At 35.7% G+C, this 21,682-nt stretch overlaps 2 protein-coding genes across 2 annotated transcripts; one reads left to right on the top strand and one right to left on the bottom strand.

Moving 5' to 3' along the window:
- Positions 1-13,785: 13,785 nt before the first annotated feature.
- LOC147486766 (glucose-induced degradation-like protein) lies at positions 13,786-17,020 on the bottom strand. The gene is made up of 8 exons (XM_086570850.1): positions 16,846-17,020; positions 16,717-16,772; positions 15,598-15,741; positions 15,292-15,365; positions 15,066-15,120; positions 14,910-14,972; positions 14,688-14,815; positions 13,786-14,154 (listed from the first exon to the last, which is right to left on the bottom strand). The coding sequence occupies exons 1-8, from the start codon at positions 16,889-16,891 to the stop codon at positions 14,076-14,078; spliced, it is 645 nt and encodes a 214-aa protein (XP_086426976.1). The 5' UTR covers positions 16,892-17,020; the 3' UTR covers positions 13,786-14,075.
- On the top strand, positions 16,990-20,559 carry LOC147486767 (uncharacterized). The gene is made up of 5 exons (XM_086570849.1): positions 16,990-17,123; positions 17,204-18,965; positions 19,318-19,519; positions 19,607-19,803; positions 20,050-20,559. The coding sequence occupies exons 2-5, from the start codon at positions 17,210-17,212 to the stop codon at positions 20,082-20,084; spliced, it is 2,190 nt and encodes a 729-aa protein (XP_086426975.1). The 5' UTR covers positions 16,990-17,123; positions 17,204-17,209; the 3' UTR covers positions 20,085-20,559.
- The last annotated feature ends 1,123 nt before the right edge of the window (positions 20,560-21,682 follow it).

Consider the following 21,682-nt stretch of genomic DNA (forward strand, 5'->3'; position numbering starts at 1 on the left):
TAAACATGAGCTAGACTACCATATTCATTTTTGCATGGAACTTCACAAACCTAACTATAAGCAACAAAGAGCAAGATAAGCATTAAATCACAATAACACCTTTTACTTTCCATGGCTCAGAGTATTAGAGTATTAGGAAACGGTAAGATTGTTACGTTTTTAGACATGAATTTAGTGTCTATATTCCTCCTTAAAGATGCCAATGGATCAATTCCCTTTGGAGTTGATTGTTTAATTAGGAGTAGTCAACTGAAAAGCCGCAAGTCCTTAATCCGGAAGTGCTACAAATTGTTATTTACAAAACTATTTCAATTAAAATTGTTTCATGCATAGGTTTGTGCCGCTATATAATTATATTTGGTGATTGTCAAATGTCAATGTACCTTCAATGGATAACTATAAGGTAAATAGTACATACACACCATCCAATTCACATTGGCATTGGCACTCACCTGAACCATCCAATTCACATTGTTGTGGCATACTTGCTTCTCACATTCATAACGAACACAGAGCAGAAACATTATAATAAAGAGTCTTGCCCAGTACCAAAGATCAGGAGCTACGCCAAATAGCCAGATCATAAAACATATCTATTCTCAACTAAATAATCCTTTTTTACCATTCATTGTTGGTACTCTCATTTTTCTCAATGACCAAAGGGATTCTAGTATTTTACAGAATCACGGAAGTAGGAGCAATCATGTTCATCTTTTTTTTTAAAAAAAATGGTTAAGATTTATTCATGTTAATGTAATCATAGCTTGCACATAGCTAATAAAATTTCAGTTTGTTTTTATTCTAATTTCTTAGGCTTACTTCTTGTTGTTGTTTTTTCGGACTTTGGTGAGGGTGTGTTACTTTTGCACACTTACTTCCTCTTAGCTAGATTGATCATAATGAATAACATCAATTTTTGGTACCTAAAAAAAATAGAATGATAACATCATGCCTTGGCCTATGCATTGTAATAATTTAATAGGGCAGGGCATCAACAATGTTATTAAGCTTATGTAATCTTACATTTTAATATAGCGTTAACCCTTGCAACACTTGGTATAAACTCAAATCTCAAGTGAAGCAACAATGGCTTTACAAAAGCATATAGGATTAAAGGACTACCATGCCAGAACGTGAGAACATCCCCAAACCATATTAAATAATCTTAAAATGAATTTTATCAACACCACATCATATTCAATAAATTCCCCCCTACATGGTCTAAGAACAATATGAAAAGTAACAATATTAAGACATGTACCACCTTCGTCTAAAACTTTCAAAAATAAACAAACACCTGGCGATACAATTTCTTTGCGAGAAACACAAACAATATACCATTCGAAGAATAGACATCAAATACAAAAATAAATGAAAGATTGATTACATACCTTCTTATTTACCGTTACGCAAATAAGCGTCCATAAGCTAGAGTAACCAAAGTGTAGCTTATTAAAAAAACTAAGATGGCAAAGAGGGTAGTACAAACCCGAAGTTAGACAAAAAAAAAAAAAAAAAAAAAAAAAAAAAAAAAAAAAGAAGTATCCCTTTTGGACTACCTCCCAACAACTCTAACTTCCTCCCAAGCCTCCACGCCACAGGATCCAAATAGCTTTAGAAGGAAAACCAATATATTTGGAAAGGAAACAACTGAAAGCCACATTCAAGCACCTAATGCAAAGTCTCGATATTTCTAAGTCCTACTCCAAAGACCTTTCTCTTATGGAGGTTTTCCTAAGCCCCGAAACCGCTTCCCCAACCACCCGACCACCTAAATTGGTCAACACCAATCCCCCAAAAATGTATAGTTCCATCGGCAAAGTAAATAGGGGAAATGAGTTCGGCCAATTTTAGTAAACTTAAAAAGAAAGTAGACAAACCTGAGCAATGCGCATTTGAACCAATCATAGGCAGTAGGTTCATCTTCCTCCTGCAGTTTTCCTAACTCTGCCTTCTTTAACACATTCTTCACCAATACTCACTATATTCTCAAATCTTTTGTCTACTGTTGCCCCATGTACAATGGAATCAAACAAAAAAAAATAATCAATTCCCAAAATCTACACCCGAATAATTAAAAGAAAAAGAACAAAAAAAATAGACATGGATAATTTGGGGAGGCTACATCAATGACGTTAACAAACTATGGAAGTATCTAAGAATATAGCATGTGATTGTATTGTGAGGCTTCAAACACCAATAACATTATATATATAATCAACAATATCAATGCTTTTACAACACCAGGCGAGCAAGAGAAGTAAACAACGAAGAAAACGAAACAACCTAGTAAAACAACTATCACACTCCGAATTTTGACAGAATTCGGAAAATCAATATTTGTTCCTGACTCTTCGATTTTCGAGGTGTGACGCACTCTCAACTACCAAAAACCCATAAACAGTTTAAATATGTGGATAATTAAAAACCAATAAAAATTTTCAATTAAACAAAAGACCTCTTCATTACAAAAATTCACAAATAAGATTAGGTTACAAATCTCTTTTCAATAACTCTTTTTTTAAAATTACAAATGAAAATACAAATAAACAATGCTGGTGTGAGTAGCCCTAAAATATAAATCATACTAATACATATATATACCCAATAAATAAGGCAGTTAGTTCCTCCACCGAGGCGCCTTAACTTCCAACGACTAATACAACATCCTTAAGTACCATAATTAAGGCAGGTAGTTCATCCACTGAGGCGCCTTAGCTTCCAATAATAAAAACAATCATATCGATATGTACATACCACATGTAAGGCAGTTAGTCGTTCCTCCACTGAGGCGCCTTAACTTCCCACTAACCACACAACAAACCATATGCATAATAAAAAGACATTTAGTTCCTCCACGAGGCGCCTTAGGTTCTAGCTAAACTAATAACCAGCCAAGCATATTCTATACTTACCGCATTTCATGCTCAATTACAGAGTGGGTCGTCTCTTCACAAGTAATTAGTTTGACCCACCTTTCTACAAAACCATATACAATCATCTATCTTAAGATATATCATTAACCAACATATTACCATAATTATACTAATTAAGGCTTTCTTTACGTGTCCCTAAAATCACGTCGTATTTATGTTTTACCTAGTTTCTCTAGCTACCACAATCGCTTCCCAACGCCGAACATGTACATCCACATGCCTCCCCACACATAATGAACCACTCCGTGCGTAACTACCCTGAGCGGGATACCGTACACCAGGTAACCCTCACACGAAAGCCATTATGTGAGTATAGCCATTATACGGCATAAAATATCGCGCATCTCGTTCTAATTTTGCTAACAGAATAATCAAGCCACCATTCGGCTACGCCAGAAGGGCCAATCACATTCCTTACGCTAGAAGGGTCATTCAAATTCACTGAAACACCCGAAAGGCCAATCATATTACATACGCCCATCACTAGGGCTAAATCACATGAGTTGTGGTAGCTAGGTTCTAGGATTTTCGTTACATAATTTATTCAGGTGTCATACCTTTATATCTCAGAATAATTCTTATTCTAACCCATGCCAGTATACTTAATTGTACTGAAGCTCAACGTTTCTCGTTATAATACAATCCACATTATCACGTGCCAATACTATTCATTGCACGATATCCAAATATCTCTATATCAAATCTCGAAACTTATTATTTCACGTGCCAATTATATATTGCAGTACACCATATGGAATATCTCAAGCCTTCATAAATACTACCATTCGTTTAAGTAGCAACTCATAATAGTAATCAATCATGTAATGTATTCGTTCCATATATTTATGTGAACTTAATACACCATCAAAGCCCAATACTAAAGTCCATGAATCTAAGTCTGTATGTAGTTTAAAACTGATAAAAACATATATATCTAAGTCTTATTATCAGAATTCTCCTCTTGTTACGTGCCAATATTTATATGTTTTACACACTACTTACGTCAAATCTTAATTAGATATGACAAACAAGGTTATACAATTTCGACAATATTTTATTACTACATTTGTCCATATTTTTAAATATGTGAAAATCTGGAAAAAGTCAACATTCCACAGTCAATGGTCAACGGTCAACGATAAATGCCAAAGTCAAACTGTCGTTTCCATGTTCAATAGGTTCAGGGTCATAGCCCTGGTTCATGGCTAAGGTCAAGGTGCATGGCTCTTGGGCTCATGACTAAGGTAATGGTTCAGACCCAACTAGTCAAGCCCAAACCCAAATCTTACAACCCAAAAGTCTAAATATTTAAAGACCCAATTAGATCTATTTTAATTATATGGACAGACATATCCCAAACAAAATAGAAACTGGCCCAAAGAAAACACTAGTTAGTTCCAGCCCAAACTTAAACTAAACTGGTCCAAAACTCAAGATTAATCCGGCCCAACCACTAATTAGTGTTTAGGCCCAAAAATGGAAATCAGAACCGGCCCAACCAAAACACAATTAAAACTGGCCCCAACAAGAAATAGAACCGGCCCAACATAACAATAGAGTTTTGGCCCAACCAAACAAAAGGTTTAGGCCCAAGCCCCAAGCCCACGAACCAAACAGTGTCATCTTCTCCATCAGCCACCACCAACTCCTCAAGTCCGACCACCACTCGTCCTCCCCTCTTAACCCACTGATTTTAATCCCCATAAAAAAACCAAACAACATTAATAAAAACAAAAACCCCAAATCATTCAATCCCTATACTTCATCAAAACTAGATCTATAATTTTTCGACCTCCATTAATGGTTCTTCAAGCTTTAACAACTGCCTCCTCACTCTACAGCACTCAATCACTCGCTACCACCAACTATACCACAACAAAACGAGTTCAAACAATAATCCAAACGATTTTCTTACGAAGCCATTACAGCCTTTTTCAAAGCTTCAACAGCCTCATCCAATCAACCAACAACCCACATCAAATACTTAACCCCCAACATCAATCAACTAATTCAAAACCACAACAAAGAAAAAAAGTTCAATAAAAATAGTACAGGTGACGCCATTGATGCCGGATTCCATTGCTTTGGTCAAGACGCCATTTGACGCACCTTCGTGAGCTTTGAACAGCTCCCTAACAACCGATTCTAAACCCACATCACCCACCAAAACAATCAACATGATTTATGTCGGTACCCTTCCTCCAAATCTGGATTTGTATCGCGCAGCCATTAACAAGCATAAACAACACCTGCTACAACTAAACTAATCATCCGTCAATCCAAACAATGACAACCATAATAGTATTCAAGTTTAAACTAATCTACCCTCTGTCTTGCCGCCATTACCAAGCATAAAGCTTCAACAGTTCATCACAGAGTTTCAACAGTTCAATAAAACTAAAATATATCAACAGAAATACCTAAGTAGAAAAACTGATCAGAAACACTCGACATTAAAAGTTTTTATTCGTAGACGTAAACCTCTAGTTTCGATAAAAAGAAAAAACATAACTACTCACCTAATTAAAACTCGACGAATCCCTCATCGTCCGAATTGTCGCGCTCCAACCCTCTAGCAAACGAGCCGCCTCCATTTTTTTTATTTTATTTTTATCTCCAAACCCTATTCTCTAGAAAAATATGAATATATACTCGGGTTTGAAACCTAAGCCCAACACAGACTCGGGCCCAAAAATCAGGCCCACATATCCCAAATCCAATCCAGCGAATTTTAAATAAATAAATAAATAAATTAATAAATAAATAAATACGTATTTTAAATACGGGCATTACAACAACTCAAGAAAGTTTCGAAGAAGGGGCTCCCATAGCTTTTCGGGTTTTTTGTGGCTAGGGACTTAAAACTAAAAATGTTGTTGTACACTGAAGAGAATACAATTGATAACAATATCATACAATCAATTCAAATGCATCACCTGAGAAGAATTAAGCCATAAAAGTGCTTTAAGAGGTCTCCCTCCAACCAGCCCCTGTTCCAAACTCAACCAAAAACATATGAAAATCAACCCTTCTTAAAAATAATAACATAAAGCTCTCAAAAATAAATATTCTCAACACCAAAATCTGAACCATATTTACAAACTGAATGATGGATAATTCGATTAAGTTCAAGTTCGTTATTAATGGGGTTGTCTAATTTCTCTCTCTCTTTTTTTCTTTCTAAGTTAATGTGAGTAAAAACAATAATTAATACCTTCATGTTTCTTGACAGACTTGTTATTCTTCTTGACAAAACTTCTCAATGTAGTTATTGAATAACCTTATTCTTCACTGAAATTCATATAGATGTCCACGTCCAATTTCTGGATTAAAAATTAGACAAAATTAATCAATAAATAAAATCAGAGTCGGATAAAACTGAATAAATACCTTTAAATCATCAGAAAGATTAAATCAAAATTAAATCATCAGAATGAAAGAAACAGGGTATCATGAACAAATAAATGAAATTTGGAAAATTCTTTTTGAAAAAGAATTAAAAATCTTACCTGTTGATTTGAAGGACATGATCTGAAAATTGAAGAAGCATAAATCTTATGAGTTACGTCATGAATCTGAAACGCAATCAAGTGGAACCCATAAAAATTTAAAAAAAAAAAAAAAGCATCCTTCACAAATTTATATTCTTTGTCATCTATAAGAATATAAGATTTATCTATAAGAAAGAGATTAAGGATCGTCGGCAAGATCCTTAATCTATTCCTCTAGAACCCTACCCTTCTTTCCAAACGTGTGGTCCAATAGAGCCAGCTTATCTTCAAGCTTCTTATCAATGGCACTAAGCTTCTCAAGTAGCATCACATCCTTATCATCTTCAAAGTCACCCTCATCGTCACCCTTAATCCTCGCATAAGGTCGATTTCTTCCTAATCCTCAACCGAAGGACCCTCTTGTTCATGTTCAATAACTCTATAATTCTCACGATCATTAGGATCATATTTTTCCTTCCACTGCACTACTTTCAAGGCTCTATGTAATTTCTGTTGAAGCATAAACTTTTCCTTTCCAATCGCTTCTCTCAAACCATTCATCATTTCTCCAATAACCCTATACTCTAACAGAATCTTCAAATGATTTTCCTCAAATTTGTTAATACTTGGCATACATTTGTTTCTGTCAATCAAATAATTCACGCAAATAAAAAACAACTAATTAAAATGAAAAAAGCACAATACCAGCATCAGTATATTATGTTGCAATTGCCCATAAAATGTCACTCAATGCCATAACTACAAACAACAAAAATGAATAATTGAACAATGAACCATACCTAGTACATGTTTCACTTTGTTGCTCTACAATCTGCAAATATTCATTCTGCAAAGGGGTCCTGCAAAAGATAACCAAATTAAACCATGACACCACCACTCAAAACCCAACTTTGGAATGCATATCCCCCAAGTCATCAAACTAATACCCATAATTTAAGAAAACTGACAGAACTCATAGAATGCTGCATCAAACGATTCATAGAATAGCCCCAAATAATCATTTATGCCAACCAAATGAAATCCCCATAACTGAATTCAATAAACCCAATCTAAAGCACAAAATTCAATATAATTCACATCATCCACGATACCAAGTTTGCGTCTTTCCAATACCCAAATACATTTCCCTCAAAATCCACACCAAAATAATCAAAGTTAACAAATCAAAATTTACCAAATTAAAGAGATTTATTTATTTATTTATTATTTATATATATATTTTTTGTAATTATGGCTTTTGTAAAATTTAACAAATTCCATTCAATACTATAAAATTGATGGTCATAATTCACTCACCCAATTCGGATCCAGCTGGTAGAGAAAACAACTGATTTTATCGATTTTAAGGAGAGCCACTTTTTCAGGGGATTTGCAAGCAAAGAGTTTGGAAAAAGTTTCAAATCTAGGAGTGAGCTCTTGGGAGACGTAGAGTGGAGATTGAAAGGGAAAGGTTTTCGTGTATTTATTTATGGTAATTAAAGTCTTCATTTATGACTAATAAATATAGCGAACAATTCATATTCATATACTGCGTGCATTTGGTTTTCGACCTGAATTTACACAAATCTCCTCCGTGAGTGTGTTACAACTTTAGTGTATAAATGGAAATAAAAACTGAAATGACAAAGTAGTCCTTTATATAAAAACATTGAATAATTTATTTTTATATGTAATCAAGGGTATTTAATGGGGATAGTGACCAACAATTTAAAATGCTCAATAAAGGATGAGTCTCAGAACTTGAGTTAATAACTTATTAGTACCATGCACTAACCAAAAATGTTAAAATACTAGAATTTGTGGCTACGCCACTCGAGTCATTATGAAATGAACGTATGTAACTTTTACACTAACTTTATTTTACGACATAATTATTCTTGTTTTCTAACATTTAAATTGAAGTGGTTTGGGTCATGATACCCTTGACTAAGTATGTCATAGAAAATCATCTTGACTTAGTATACGTACGTCTAAAAACAATTTGTTCATCCATAAGTGGTGTGTAGACTCATTCACTCATGCTATTATTGAGATTATGTTTAATTACTATGACCTAGGTAGTCGATTTGAAGAAACCGCATGCAGTCCTCAGACATTTCATTTACATGTGAGAAATTTATGTTGTATAAAAAACTAACATTCATATATCTAACTGAGATATATAACGCTTAATACTATATAAGGATTTAGGAGCTTTGAGACGTGTGAGACATCATATCTATAGGCAACTTCTGAGTATATTATGGACTTACTGAGCTGAGTATACTTATTGAGTATACCCTGAAGCACCACCAATTTTCAAAGTAAACATGAATTAAGCCGCGCACATTAATCACAAATATTCACTATGTATGATAGAGCTCAACAAAAGCTCCTTGAACCAAATTATCTACATTGAGAACCATTGTTTTGAGAGTCTAAATACGAAGCATCAAAATTATTCTCAAATGATCAGAATACGTCACAAACCCATATTAGTTATAAACATTTTCCATCTTAATTTTAATACAAAATATCAAACCCATTCATGTTCAACCTCTATTAGTCCATGACTATAGTCTATACATCCCAACCTATAGAATGCTGCAAATAAAGGTAGGATTTTTTTTTTTTTTTTTTTTTTTTTTTTTTTTTTTTTTAAAGTACTGCAAACTATTTCTTGTGGTAACAAAAGAACGAAAGTACGAGGCTAGAGTTTACCAGCTTATACCTTAAGGGCGTATTGAATCGGTATTAACAACCAAGAAGTTACATGTCTCATCCCTAAAGACTACTATGTTTGTTATAATGAAATTCTACTCCCACTTCCTAAATCTTACTTCCACCCATCACATGAATCCATTAAGAAATAGATAAGAAATGTACCTTGTCTAGTCCTCAATCGTGACTTGATCTTCTCTTGCAACTGGTGAAACAATATAATTATGTAGTAAAACAATCAACACGCATACTTTAGCAATTGAAACTACCAATACATCTAATGTAAGACAATATTGGAGTTTGTCCTCCATGAGAAAGGATTAAACTATTGATGATATCAGAGGTCTGGGGTTTGAACCCCACTACACACTATTGAGTTACTGATCTCTTTAATAACAGGCTTTCATTTAAAACAGGCTTGCCAATAAAAAAAAAAAAAAAAAAAAAGAATTAAACTTTGATAGCAAAAAAATAGTACATAATAGATGTGAACGTACCAACCAATCAAAAAATTAATTAGTAATAAAAAAATCAACCAATCCCTGCTTCCATAGTGAGTAATGAATACCATCCATCACGCGAGAGAATGAATTAATTTCTATAAAGCATTCAAAGAGTTTATGACTATTTAGTACCACATACTTTCATTTTTTTTTCCTAAATGGTACCTGTACTTTGTTTCTCGCCTATTAGTACCACGAACTCTTAATTTGTTTCAATTTAGTACCTTCATCTGTTTTCCGTCCAATTTGTCTAACGACGCTAAATAACCCAATTAGCCCAATGTCAAGATGACATCAGCGCTTCTTAATTTGAGTTTTGATTTCCTTAATTATTTTTGTCGTCTCCGTTACCTCTCTCTCTCTCTCTCTAAACCTTCTATTTGAAACATTTGTCATTTTTTGAATTTAAAGTTTGCTGCAAGAAAATCTGAAACATTCTATCTCTCTCAGTCTGGTATTAACCAATAGATCGAACTTTATTGGGTTAAGAATTTTGGTTCCTACAAATGAGTCGGGTGAAATTTTTTTTGCCTGAGATTCAATCAATCAAAAGAAGCTGGTTTTGTCCAGCCGATACTAGAATTCACTGGTCTATTTCCAGCTCTAGTAGTACCAGAACCAGCTGAACCACCCCTCCCCAAAGTAGACGAATCAAATTTCTCATGTTCTTTTCTCAATGACGGTAAGTTCAAGGGGGGCGGTACCAAAAGCTTTGGTCCCCCCTTCTGAAATGCACCCCCCACAATTGAACTCCTCGATCTCGACAATACCACCATTCCACTTCCTCCACTAACTCCATTTCCACCACCACCACTAGATCTAACTCTACTACCACCCAAATCCCTCAAAGAGCCCGACCTTTGCTGTTGCCCATATGACTTATTCAAATTCACAGATACAAATTTACTATTCCCAACACCATGATTTGCCATTTCACTTCAATAACGAAATTTTTATTATATAATAATCCGGCTAATGTCGTTCTCTTCCCAAGCATCAAATCAATACCCCTAATTTTTCTAATCTAATTGGGTTATTTACCCCTAAATTTTCTAATCTAATTGGGTTAATTGGGTTATTTAGTGCGCGTTAGACAAATTGGACGGAAAACAGACGGAGATACTAAATTGAAACAAATTAAGAGTTTGTGGTACTAATAGGCGAGAAACAAAATACAGGTACTATTTAGAAAAAAAAAAAAAAAAAAATTACATGGTACTAAACAGTCATATACTCGCATTAAAAAGTATATAATAGGTAAACTACACTCTATTTCCCCCTTAAACGTGCCCAAACAAAATATGAACACAAAAGTGTATCCAATAAGCGATTACATGCACCACAAAGACAATTGTATAAATGAAAGGCAAGCATTGCATGCCTCCTTAAAAAATATGTACTGATACTGGTTTAAGTTGATTGGTGCCTCATAGACTACAAATTTGGGTTGTTAATCTCAATATATAGTTGCTAATCAGGTGCTAGTCAATGGTTTTTCTCACTATATGTTATGGGTAAGATACTAAGGTTCACAACATGTTACAACTCTTACACTTATATATAGAACACAATACTAATTAGCACATCTAAAATCAGTTTATTGAACTAAAACACACACACACACCCATGCACTTTAGAACATTTGACAAAACCTTTACACTGTTCAACATATATGGTATTATGAGATTATTATTTACGATAATCATGGATCAAAATAAGATGCTACCAACGACTATGCAATTGAACATCGGCATGCAAATGGTTTGGCCGAGTGGTTGGGCACCTTTCAATCAACCAAACGACTAAAGTTGAGTAAATTAAATCAAATGAAGTTGTTGAAGAGGAACCTGTTATCTCCCCCGTTTCAGGAAGGAAAACGAATATTTACACTATAACTAATGCTGTGACTAGAAATTAGAGTAGAGTTGAACTTAGAGTGCCGATTAGCGTGAGGAAAAAAAACCTTTAGTGCTTGCGTGAAGAAAAATAGGCGTTTAAGATTTTAATCGAAACCTGTAGACATTTGCAGCGAGCGAGAGATGGTAAGATTTTGTGAGGATATATAGATCTCATAGCCCTCAATTTCATTATTTTCCTGGCAGCTGTTTTAGTTGTTTCTTAAATTATAAGTGGGTGTTTGGATCTCATTTTTTTTTTTAAAAAAAATTGGTTTTTCTCAAAAAGTATTTTTCTGAAAAAATATTTATTCTAAAAACAATTTTTGAATAAACATGTTTGGTTGAGATTTTTTAAAAAAAAAAACTATTTTATCAAACTAGTAAATTTCGTGATATTTCTCGAAATATCTTGATATATCTCGACATTTTTCACTAATGCCGGAAGAGAAAGTGAGAAAAAAAATTGTTTTTTAACTTGAAAAACAAGTTTTTGCTATTTATAAAATATGTTTTTTGGGTGAAAAACTACTTTCGACAAAAATAGAAACCAAACATGTTTATTTTTACAAAAAATGTTTTTTCACTAATAAATGTTTATTGGCAATAAATAAATAGGATCCAAATAACCCCAGTCTCTAGTTATTTCTTAAATAAAAATTTTATAATCACCGTTATATCATCCCAAGACTGCTTTCTCCCTGACATTTTGATATAAAAGGATAAAAAACCAACATAGTTAAAAAAGATGTCATGACCCGTGCTTATGGCACTCTGCTTTTATAAAAGCACATACAACATTTTTGCTTAATTGGCATAGTATACAATGTACTAAATATTTTTTTTGCATTTTGGTTACTATACAATTTTCTAAACACTATACTACATTGTACTATCAAATAATTTGCCCTTTGATACATACTTAGCAATATTTTCCGGTCATTTTGTGCTGATGTGGCCACCGGAGGCTACCACGTGCCTAGCCATTTCAACATGTGGCAATACTTGTGCTTGTGTTTGTGAATTGCATGCTTTTTCATTCCACACGGCAGAAGCACATGACACATCTTTTCTCTTTTCCTAAACACCTTCATTTTAAACACTCAAAACCCAACCAAGAAAACAGAGTTACACCGTTTGCTTGCTCACTGCATCTCTTTCTTGTCTTTGGGACTAAACTTGGTTTGTTGACACCCTTCATTTCCTTGTAAAACCCAGTCATTTGCTCTGTGAATGGTTGGAATTGATGAGCGTGGTTGGTGCTTGAGGTACCCAAGTACCACATCATCAGAAGATAAATTTGCCAGACTTGTTTCAAATTCAACATCAAGAAAAAACAACCCTTTAATGCTGTTGAAGTTGTCTCAATCGAAGTCGGAGGAATTAAAACGACAACAACCATGTCCTTCTTCGCCAACATCTGAGAGTTTGTCTTAATCGTCGAATCCACGTACTAATGAAGGGTTTGATGAAGTAGTGATGTTACAAGAGGCAAGCATGTCACCTGTGAGAAGAAATCTACTATGTTTGTCACCTTTTTAATGTGTTCATTTGCTGCGTGATTTGGAACATCACATTCAAGAACAAAAAATCTTTTCACTCCTACACAAAATCAACAATCCAAATTCAAGAAAACTGAAATCCAAGAAAACCCAAGTTGATTTCAATTTTGGATCATATTATGGGTGTACTGGTGGCCAAGGTCGGTAAAGAATATGCATAAGTAGAGACAGAGATATAGTTCCTCCAAGTATAAAGTGTACACTTGGAGATTTGGCACTAAATTTAATGAAATTTGGTGTTTGATGTTAGGATAGTATCTCACCTCTTACACCTCTAAATTAAAAAAAAAAAAAACTCATTCCAATGGAAGTTGTAAACCGTAGTTAATAGCTAATAGTTAATAGAGCAAGTGGAGAATTTTCCATCCGGCTCGGACATCCGAATTTAAAGTATATCCAGACGTCACTTCACATCCGAAAATTAAACTCAAACATCACTCCAAGTAACATACATCACTCCAAGTAACATTTGAGTTTTAAATCTAATTTTTTTTTACATCTCTCCATGGAGCACTTTGGAGCACTATAAAGTGTGGATATATATAATCTATAAATTAGTAAAGTGTGGATATATATAATCTATAAATTAGTGTATAAGTGGAGTTGTTAAATCCTAATGACACCTAGACAAATCTTTCATTATATTACTTATTATAGTTGATACTTGCGAACACATAGAACCTCTCAACGTTCTCTTCTATTGGATAATTAACAAATATTTTCCGACTACAAGATATGCAGTATAACAAGCATAATTAAGAGTGTTAACCCATATGTTACATGACAGAACATTCGTTCGAATTTTCACTCTCGAGTCCATCCTTTAACCATCATGCAGACCATAATTCCCAGAGATCTGATTCCAGGAAACATGTGTAGCAGCTCAAGACAACATACCTGCCATTAACATATAATACATGGAAAGACACTACACCTCTGATCATCCAAGTCTTCCTGGAGCTCCATATTACTGCAACTGATATGACGAAAAGCTGAAGCCTGATCTTCCCTCATTAGAAGACTTCAGCTCAAGCTTCTGAAATGGGCTGCAATTTGGGTCATAAACAAATTCATCAAATGCATGCAGCGGTGCTTCAAGTACATATAAAGTAGATGAAAAGATGAAATGAATTGGGGCCAGGTTAAGGTGATAAATTGCACATTGAAAAAGGAAGAAGATCCCTCAATGCTCATTGTGTCGGGGAAACAAGTACTCGGGGAAACAAGTACTTAAATGTACAATAATACACGAATGCTCACGGTTGCCACCTTAACCATCACACAGTTAATATAAGTTTTCACAGTACAATTGAATGGCCCTAAACTCTGACAGTTAGTTCACATTCTTTAGAGTTCGGGTTCCTATACGGAGGTTGATCCACTAGATTAATTATAGATGACTTTGAGTTTAGAGACGCTAACATGCGGGTGAGAAGAAAGGGGAACGGGAAGAGCAATATTGGCAGAAAAACTAAGAGAGCTGTGCTATATACTACAATACCCAAAATGATTAACATAATGACTTAATGACACCATAGAGAACTTCCATCCAGCACAATTAAATTGGATCTAGCTGTACCTGCTGTTAGGGTCATAATAGTAGCCATGGATGATGCCATCAACACAAGAAAAACAAACATAGTAAAACCCAGCAATGGTTAAGCCGCAATCTATTCCAACATTTACAAAGTACTGTTCTTTCCATCTCTGCAGAGGCAAAATAAACAGACGTTATCAGATATATTATTATATGCTACATGAAATATGTTCAAAAAAAGTTACAAGAAATTAAGTAGAATACCATGAATATGTATGGATAACTACTCAGGTCCACAGATTTACCACCGTCAACCTCCACCTGACTCTGAACAGATAAATTATAAGCCTTCAGTGGAGAATGGATTTCAGCAAATAAAAGAAAAAGGTGTTCCATTGTGATGAAATATTGACAGCTCACCAAAAGAGGAACAAAAGATGGAAACTTGGACCAGTGCCTTATATCGTCCTCTGGCCTGTTAACAATAAATCCAGATTTTCAGGTGAAAGGTGAAACAAGGCCTTAATCTTAAGGAATGAAACCACATAACCTACACAGCCGATCTTATTAGGGTTAAAACAATCTTTATTAAGACAGAATAATTTGTACATAGGTGATGCTGTAGTACGAAGAACTAGAACCTTACGTTGCTTCCCACTTTCCAGTGAAAAAAGTATAGTTCTTGGTGTCAACAACTTCTCCCTCCCAGAATGTCACTACCTGAAAATGCACATAATTGTGAAGGTTCTACTGTAAGTCTGTAATGCATACTCCAAAAGGAGACCATTATAAGGTAAAAGGAGAATAAGAATTTAAGATGGTTTACATGGACACAATAGCATAGTACTGAAGATCCACATGGAAGTATATCTACAAGTGTATGCTTTATCCAACAGAGATGGTAGAACTAGGAATATCAGGCTAGTTCAAATGGATAAAAGAAACTGCTTACTGGTGTGTCTGCTAAAGGAACATTAAGAGCTTCCATAGTACCGCATAAGTAACCATGGTCCAGGTCACAACCTTGGATACGGACATTGACTTTCCATGCTTCATCCTTTTGTACACTTGATACATTTTGAGTTCCAGCAAAAGCCTGTGCAAAGAATTCATGACGGATTTATTGAAGATCTAAGTAAGAAAAATTTACATGCATTTTTTAGCTGAGCCTACTATTACAGTAAACTTATTACTGAAAAACAATAGAGAGTAACTTGGGCCTAAGGGTGCCAAGGTGATGGTTCAGCTAAGGTTCCCTTTTATGGACCCTTTTTTTGGTTGATCAGTAAAATTCACTTTGTATGTTACAATGTTCACGGGTCTAAGTAGCAAGGAGCTACTCGATCACACTCAACCTCCCCATCACCTTCTGCAGTCTCTTTCCCTGTTGTGGACCTTAAAAAGAAGCCAAATATTTGGTTCCAACTCAAATATCATTATTTTTTACTTGTCCGATACGACCAGTTATAATAATAACTAAGTTCCCACATCAAGAAAAGAGCACAACTCCAACTATCAATGCAGTCAAAAATGGGACTAGGCTCACCCTCTACGCCTAGTGGCGCCTAGAGGTCGTTAGTGTTGATATTATCCGCACTTAGTCACCTAGGTGCATGCCCATAGCATGGCCTCAAAAGACCTTGTCACAATTCACAAGTATATCATAGATCAATACAACATATAAGCAAGTCTTGACCATTTAAATAACTGTTGTCCGAGTACACCTTGGTGCTCTTACGTTAGGTGCCTTTCCAACTTAACCAGGGGGGGTATCACAGTCCCACCACCTAAGCCAAGATCCAGTTGTCATGGGTTGGCTGACAGCAGATCAATATTGTTGCCGCTTCAAACACCCTCAATAGGATATTGCATTTTCGCCTTATGCTACCTGATTAAACCATCGCTCTTACTGGGCTAGGAGACTTTCAGCTTACCCCTCTCACCACCGACAAGAAGATATAACTTGAAACCCATAGTTAGGTCCATATAATTTTTACCTAAAACAATCCCATCCCATATAGTTTGAGTCCTTATGATAACGAATTATCCATTCAAAGAGTAATAAAATTACCTGGCCAACGCTTAAAAGTGTACAAGCTGGTGGAAGAGCATGCCCAGTGCTTGCACCTACAAAGTAATAAATAATCAGAAATTATCCGCTGCAATTTAATCCAATGAAATTGTCAATTCTAAAATGTACCTGAAACTTGGGACGGTGCCGAACTTTCCACCACTCTCACTGGCATTTCACTGGATTCAAAAAATTAACAACAAACAAATAATAAACCACCGGTTTTGTGATACAAACGACGGTTTCGGTTTTCTAAAACCGGTCTATCCGGTATATTTCGGGAACTCGTAAAACCTAACCGGTTCATTCGGTCAAAAGTCAAAATTCGGTTGGTTTATATTAAAAAACCAAACCAACCAACCCGGTTCTCTCTCTCTCTCCTTTCTTCGCCCAAACTGCTCTCTCAAGTAAGTTAATTTCTTTTATGTTAATTTTAAGTTGATTTAATTCTTATTACTATGTTATTGTTGGTAATTAATTAATATAGGTGGTGATGGCTAGTTTGAATAGTGGACCAAAGCCAATAGCAGTAAGTCCATTTAAAAAAGATGCAGCATGGGGGCATTGTCAAATGTATAAAACTGGTGACAGGACACAACTCAAATGTTTATATTGCTACAAAGTTTTTTGTGGTGGTGGTATACATAGAATTAAAGAACATTTAGCTTGTCATAAGGGAAATGCATCGTGTTGTACTAAAGTACCCGACGATGTTCGTGATGCAATGTTGGAAAGTCTACAGTGTGTTATAATGAAGAGAAAGAAGAGGCAAAAGATAGATGAGGAGATAAGAGGCTTTACACCTAGTAGTAATGAGATTGATAATCGCTCACGTTTGGATATGCTTGAGTCGAGTTCAGGTGTAGTAACGAGAGGTAAAGATTTGGGAAGGAGAAAGAAAGGGAGAGTAGAGAGTTTGCCCCCTAATGTGACACCTGATGTCCCTGGGCATACTACTAGTAACGTTCTTCCTTTGTCTTCAAGAAGGGATAAGGAACATGTGCATATGGCAATAGCTCGGTTTTTGTATGATGTTGGTTTACCGCTAGATGCAGCGAACTCGCCTTTTTTTCAACCGATGATCAATGCTGTAGCGTCTAACGGGACAGGACTTGAAGCAACCTCATATCATGAACTTAGAGGCTGGGTTTTGAAGAACTCTCTTGACGAGGTAAATGGTTTAGTAGATAGATATAAAGGAGCATGGGGAAGGATTGGATGTTCTGTCCTGGCTGATGAATGGACAACAGAGTCTGGTAGGACATTGTTGAATATCTTTCTCTATTGTTCTGAAGGTGCAATGTTTTTTAGATCTTTCGATGTGTCGGATACAGTTCATTCCTCGGGTTTTCTGTATGAGCTTTTAAAGGGAGTTGTGGAAGAAATTGGAGCAAGCAATGTGCTCCAGGTGATCACTGATGGCGCAGAACACTATGCGGATGCTGGAAAAATGTTGACTGACACCTTTCGTACCATGTTTTGGACCCCATGTGCAGCTCGGTCTGTAAATTTGATACTTGAGGATATAGGGAAAATTGAGTGGATAAATATGACTCTTGAGCATGCCAAATCTATAACTCGATTTATATACAACCATGGGACACTGTTAAATATGATGAGGAGGCATACAAGTGGAAAAGATTTGGTACAAACTTCGATCACCCGTTCCGGAACAGACTTTTTAACTTTGAAAAGCATGGTTCATCTAAGAGACAATATTCAGGTCATGGTTAATTCACAGGAATGGATGGACTGTTCACTCTCAAAGGATCCAGAAGGAATCTCTATGATGGATATCATTCTTAGTCAGTCTTTTTGGTCATCCTGCTCAACAATTACTCATCTAACAGATGCACTTGTGAGTGTCTTGAGATCTGTTGGCAGCATCAAGTATTCTGCGGGTGGATACATTCTGGCAGGCATGCATCAGGCGAAAGAGGCTATCAAGAATGAATTGTATGAAAAAAATGCATACATGTTCTATTGGAACATTATAGATAGTAGGTGTGAACAACAACTGCAACATCCTCTCCATGAGGCTAGTTTTTTTCTTAATCCGAGGTTATTTTATAGCCTTCAAGGTGAGGTGCGTGATAAGATCCCATCGGGAATGCTAGATTGCATTGAGAGGTTAGTACCTGACATTAATATCCAAGACAAAATCAACCAAGAGCTAATTTCCTACAAGAACGCTACAGGAGATTTTGGTCGGAAGATGGCTATGAGAGCTATGCAGACTCTGCTGCCTGGTAATATATATTTTTTTTTCACCTAATGTAACTTTTTCCTTTTCAGTTTTGGATTTGTTATATGAATAGTTTTTGTTGATTCAATTAATGACCTCAGACTTCCATTAAGGTAGACAACAACATGAATGACTGGTATTTTTGGCTGGCAATACTTGGCTTAGGATGTAGAAGCTGCTTCTAGACAAAATCAAATGGAAAAATTGAAATATATGTGTCTGTCGGGTAAAGGATACATGTACAATAATCGATTTTATGTGAAATTGATAATGAAACTAATTTATATGCATTAGTTTCTTTCATTTATTTATTTTTTATTATTATTTTATTTATGTACTTATTGTTATGTTCTTAGCTGAATGGTGGTCTACATATGGAGGTGGCTGTCCAAACTTAGCGCGACTGGCAATCCGTATTCTCAGTCAAACTTGCAGTGCTAGAGTTTGCGAACTAAGTTCTTTCCCCTTTGAACAATTCCACAAGTCGAAAAACCATCTCGAGCGTCAAAGGATTTGTGACCTTATATTCGTCCAATGCAATCTGCAGCTGCAGCAAATGTAAGTGTAATGTTCTTCCAACATTTCGACTACAAATTCTGATAGCTTGGTCAATTGAAAATCAATATTCGATGTGATAATTCGCAGAAACTTAAGGAAAGAGAGAGATCCAGGACAGATGGACCCTATTTCCACCGATAGCATTGATCTAACTGAGGACTGGGTAACGGAAAAGATGGGATACTTTGGAAGTGGAGATGCAGACTGGGTGGCACTTCACCAGCCTGTGGCTAACAGCATGCTATTGGACTCTCCGAGTGATGAGGCTGAGAACTTGGTTGCAGGTAATTAATATTTTCTTGGTTCAAATATTATGCTGTCAGAGTAAGGAGGGCATTCTCTCCAGGGTCTAGAGTTGACAATTTATTGCTCCTTGGGTAGTAAGACCAAGGTAGTGCTTTATTTTGGGACCACTTAATAATTGAAAGTCAGTTGAAATGCCCTCCTACTGCTAAGACAAGCTGCCCCGTCAATTTTTTTAGTATGACACGTTTTTGTTCAGTTATTGAAGTTCACTGTAAATTGTGCAGGTTTCAACTATTGGGACAGACCGAATGCCGTCTAAGATGACTATGAAGGTGCTGTTGAAGGCTGTAGGATGTGTGGCAATTGCGTAGTTACTTTTCTTGCTAATTCATACTTAATAAATATGCATGATTAATGGCTTTCCCATGCCGTATGCAGTATGAAGTAGTTTAAAAAATGTGTTCGTGAATCTCTTAGCTCCTGACCTGTATAGAAGAGGAATGTGAAATTGGTTTTCCACTGTTCAGTGTGATGATAATTACCGTAACCTTTGGTATATGGTGGTAGTGTGAAGTATCTGGTGTCAGAATCAGATCTAATTCTCATTGTTACTTATTACTTTATTAGCATCTTTACTGATCTGTACAATCATTGAAATAGCTGTTTTTATTGGGAACTCTTAAATGCTCTTGTCCTATGATTTTATTTTCTTGTTAAACTTGTAACTTGTTATGAGCTTGTGTAACTTCTGGTGAATGTGAAGAAGGCTTTCAATTTAATGATTAGTTAGATCATCTGACCATGTAACCCCTCCCTTCCTTTGATATCATGTGTAATGTATCATTTTTTTATTTACTGGATGATTTAGGTGGTTTTTTGGTATGTTGTCCACAAGTTCCTTTCCTCATCTGCCGTCGAACCACTTTTGGGTGATTAGGGTACATTGAATATTTTCTTCTGCCATTACATATACAGTTCCCGAATGCAGCAAAATGATTTAGTGACCAAAACCTGATCCTAGAATCCTCAGTGTTCTTATAAAGAAAAAAATGATATTGGAAAAACACCATTGAGATTATCTTCCTCAATTGAGGAGAGAGAAATATGACTACATCTTATTTCTTATTTATGAGAGCTTCATAATTACAATGGAAAATCTTGGAGTGCAAACCAAGTAAAATATACTACAAATCTACTAGGTTAGGAAACTAATGAAACATAGAAATAGGTTACTATGGTAACACGTGAACACCAAGTTAGAAGATTGATTCGACTATTTTCTATTACTCCCCCTCAAGTTGGCGTGTGTATATCAATAACACCCAACTTGCAAATCAAACGATGAAAAGAGTCATTCCCAGGAGGCTTGGTAAAGAGATCAGCAATTTGAGCAGAACTAGAAATATAACTAGGCGTAAGCAGCTTTGCTTGGATCTTTTCACGAATAAAATGACAGTTGATTTCAATGTATTTAGTCCGCTCATGGAAGACAGGATTGTTCGCAATGTGAATAGCCGGCGATTATCACAATACATAGACATAGGCATGGAGTGAGAAATACCTAGATCACGAAGCAAATATTTTAGCCATTGTAGTTCACAAGAAAGCGTGGCCATGGCGCGATATTCAGCTTCAGCAGAGGAGTGAGAGACTAGTTTGCTTTTTAGTTTTCCAAGAAATAGGACTAGAACCAAGCATAGTAAAGTAACCAGTGGTGGAACGATGAGTAAATGGACAACCTGCCCAATCTGAATCACAAAAGCCACTGGTATGAAGATTGTCAGTTGAAGAAAGCATGATTCCCTTGCCAATAGAGCCTTTAAGATAGCGTAAAACACGCTGAGCTGCATCCATATGACTAGTTCGGGGAGATTGCATGAATTGCCTAAGTGTATGAACTGAAAACAAGAGATCAGG

This window comes from Coptis chinensis, chromosome 7 (genome assembly GCF_015680905.1).
Source record: "Coptis chinensis isolate HL-2020 chromosome 7, ASM1568090v1, whole genome shotgun sequence".
Classification (NCBI taxonomy): Eukaryota; Viridiplantae; Streptophyta; class Magnoliopsida; order Ranunculales; family Ranunculaceae; genus Coptis; species Coptis chinensis.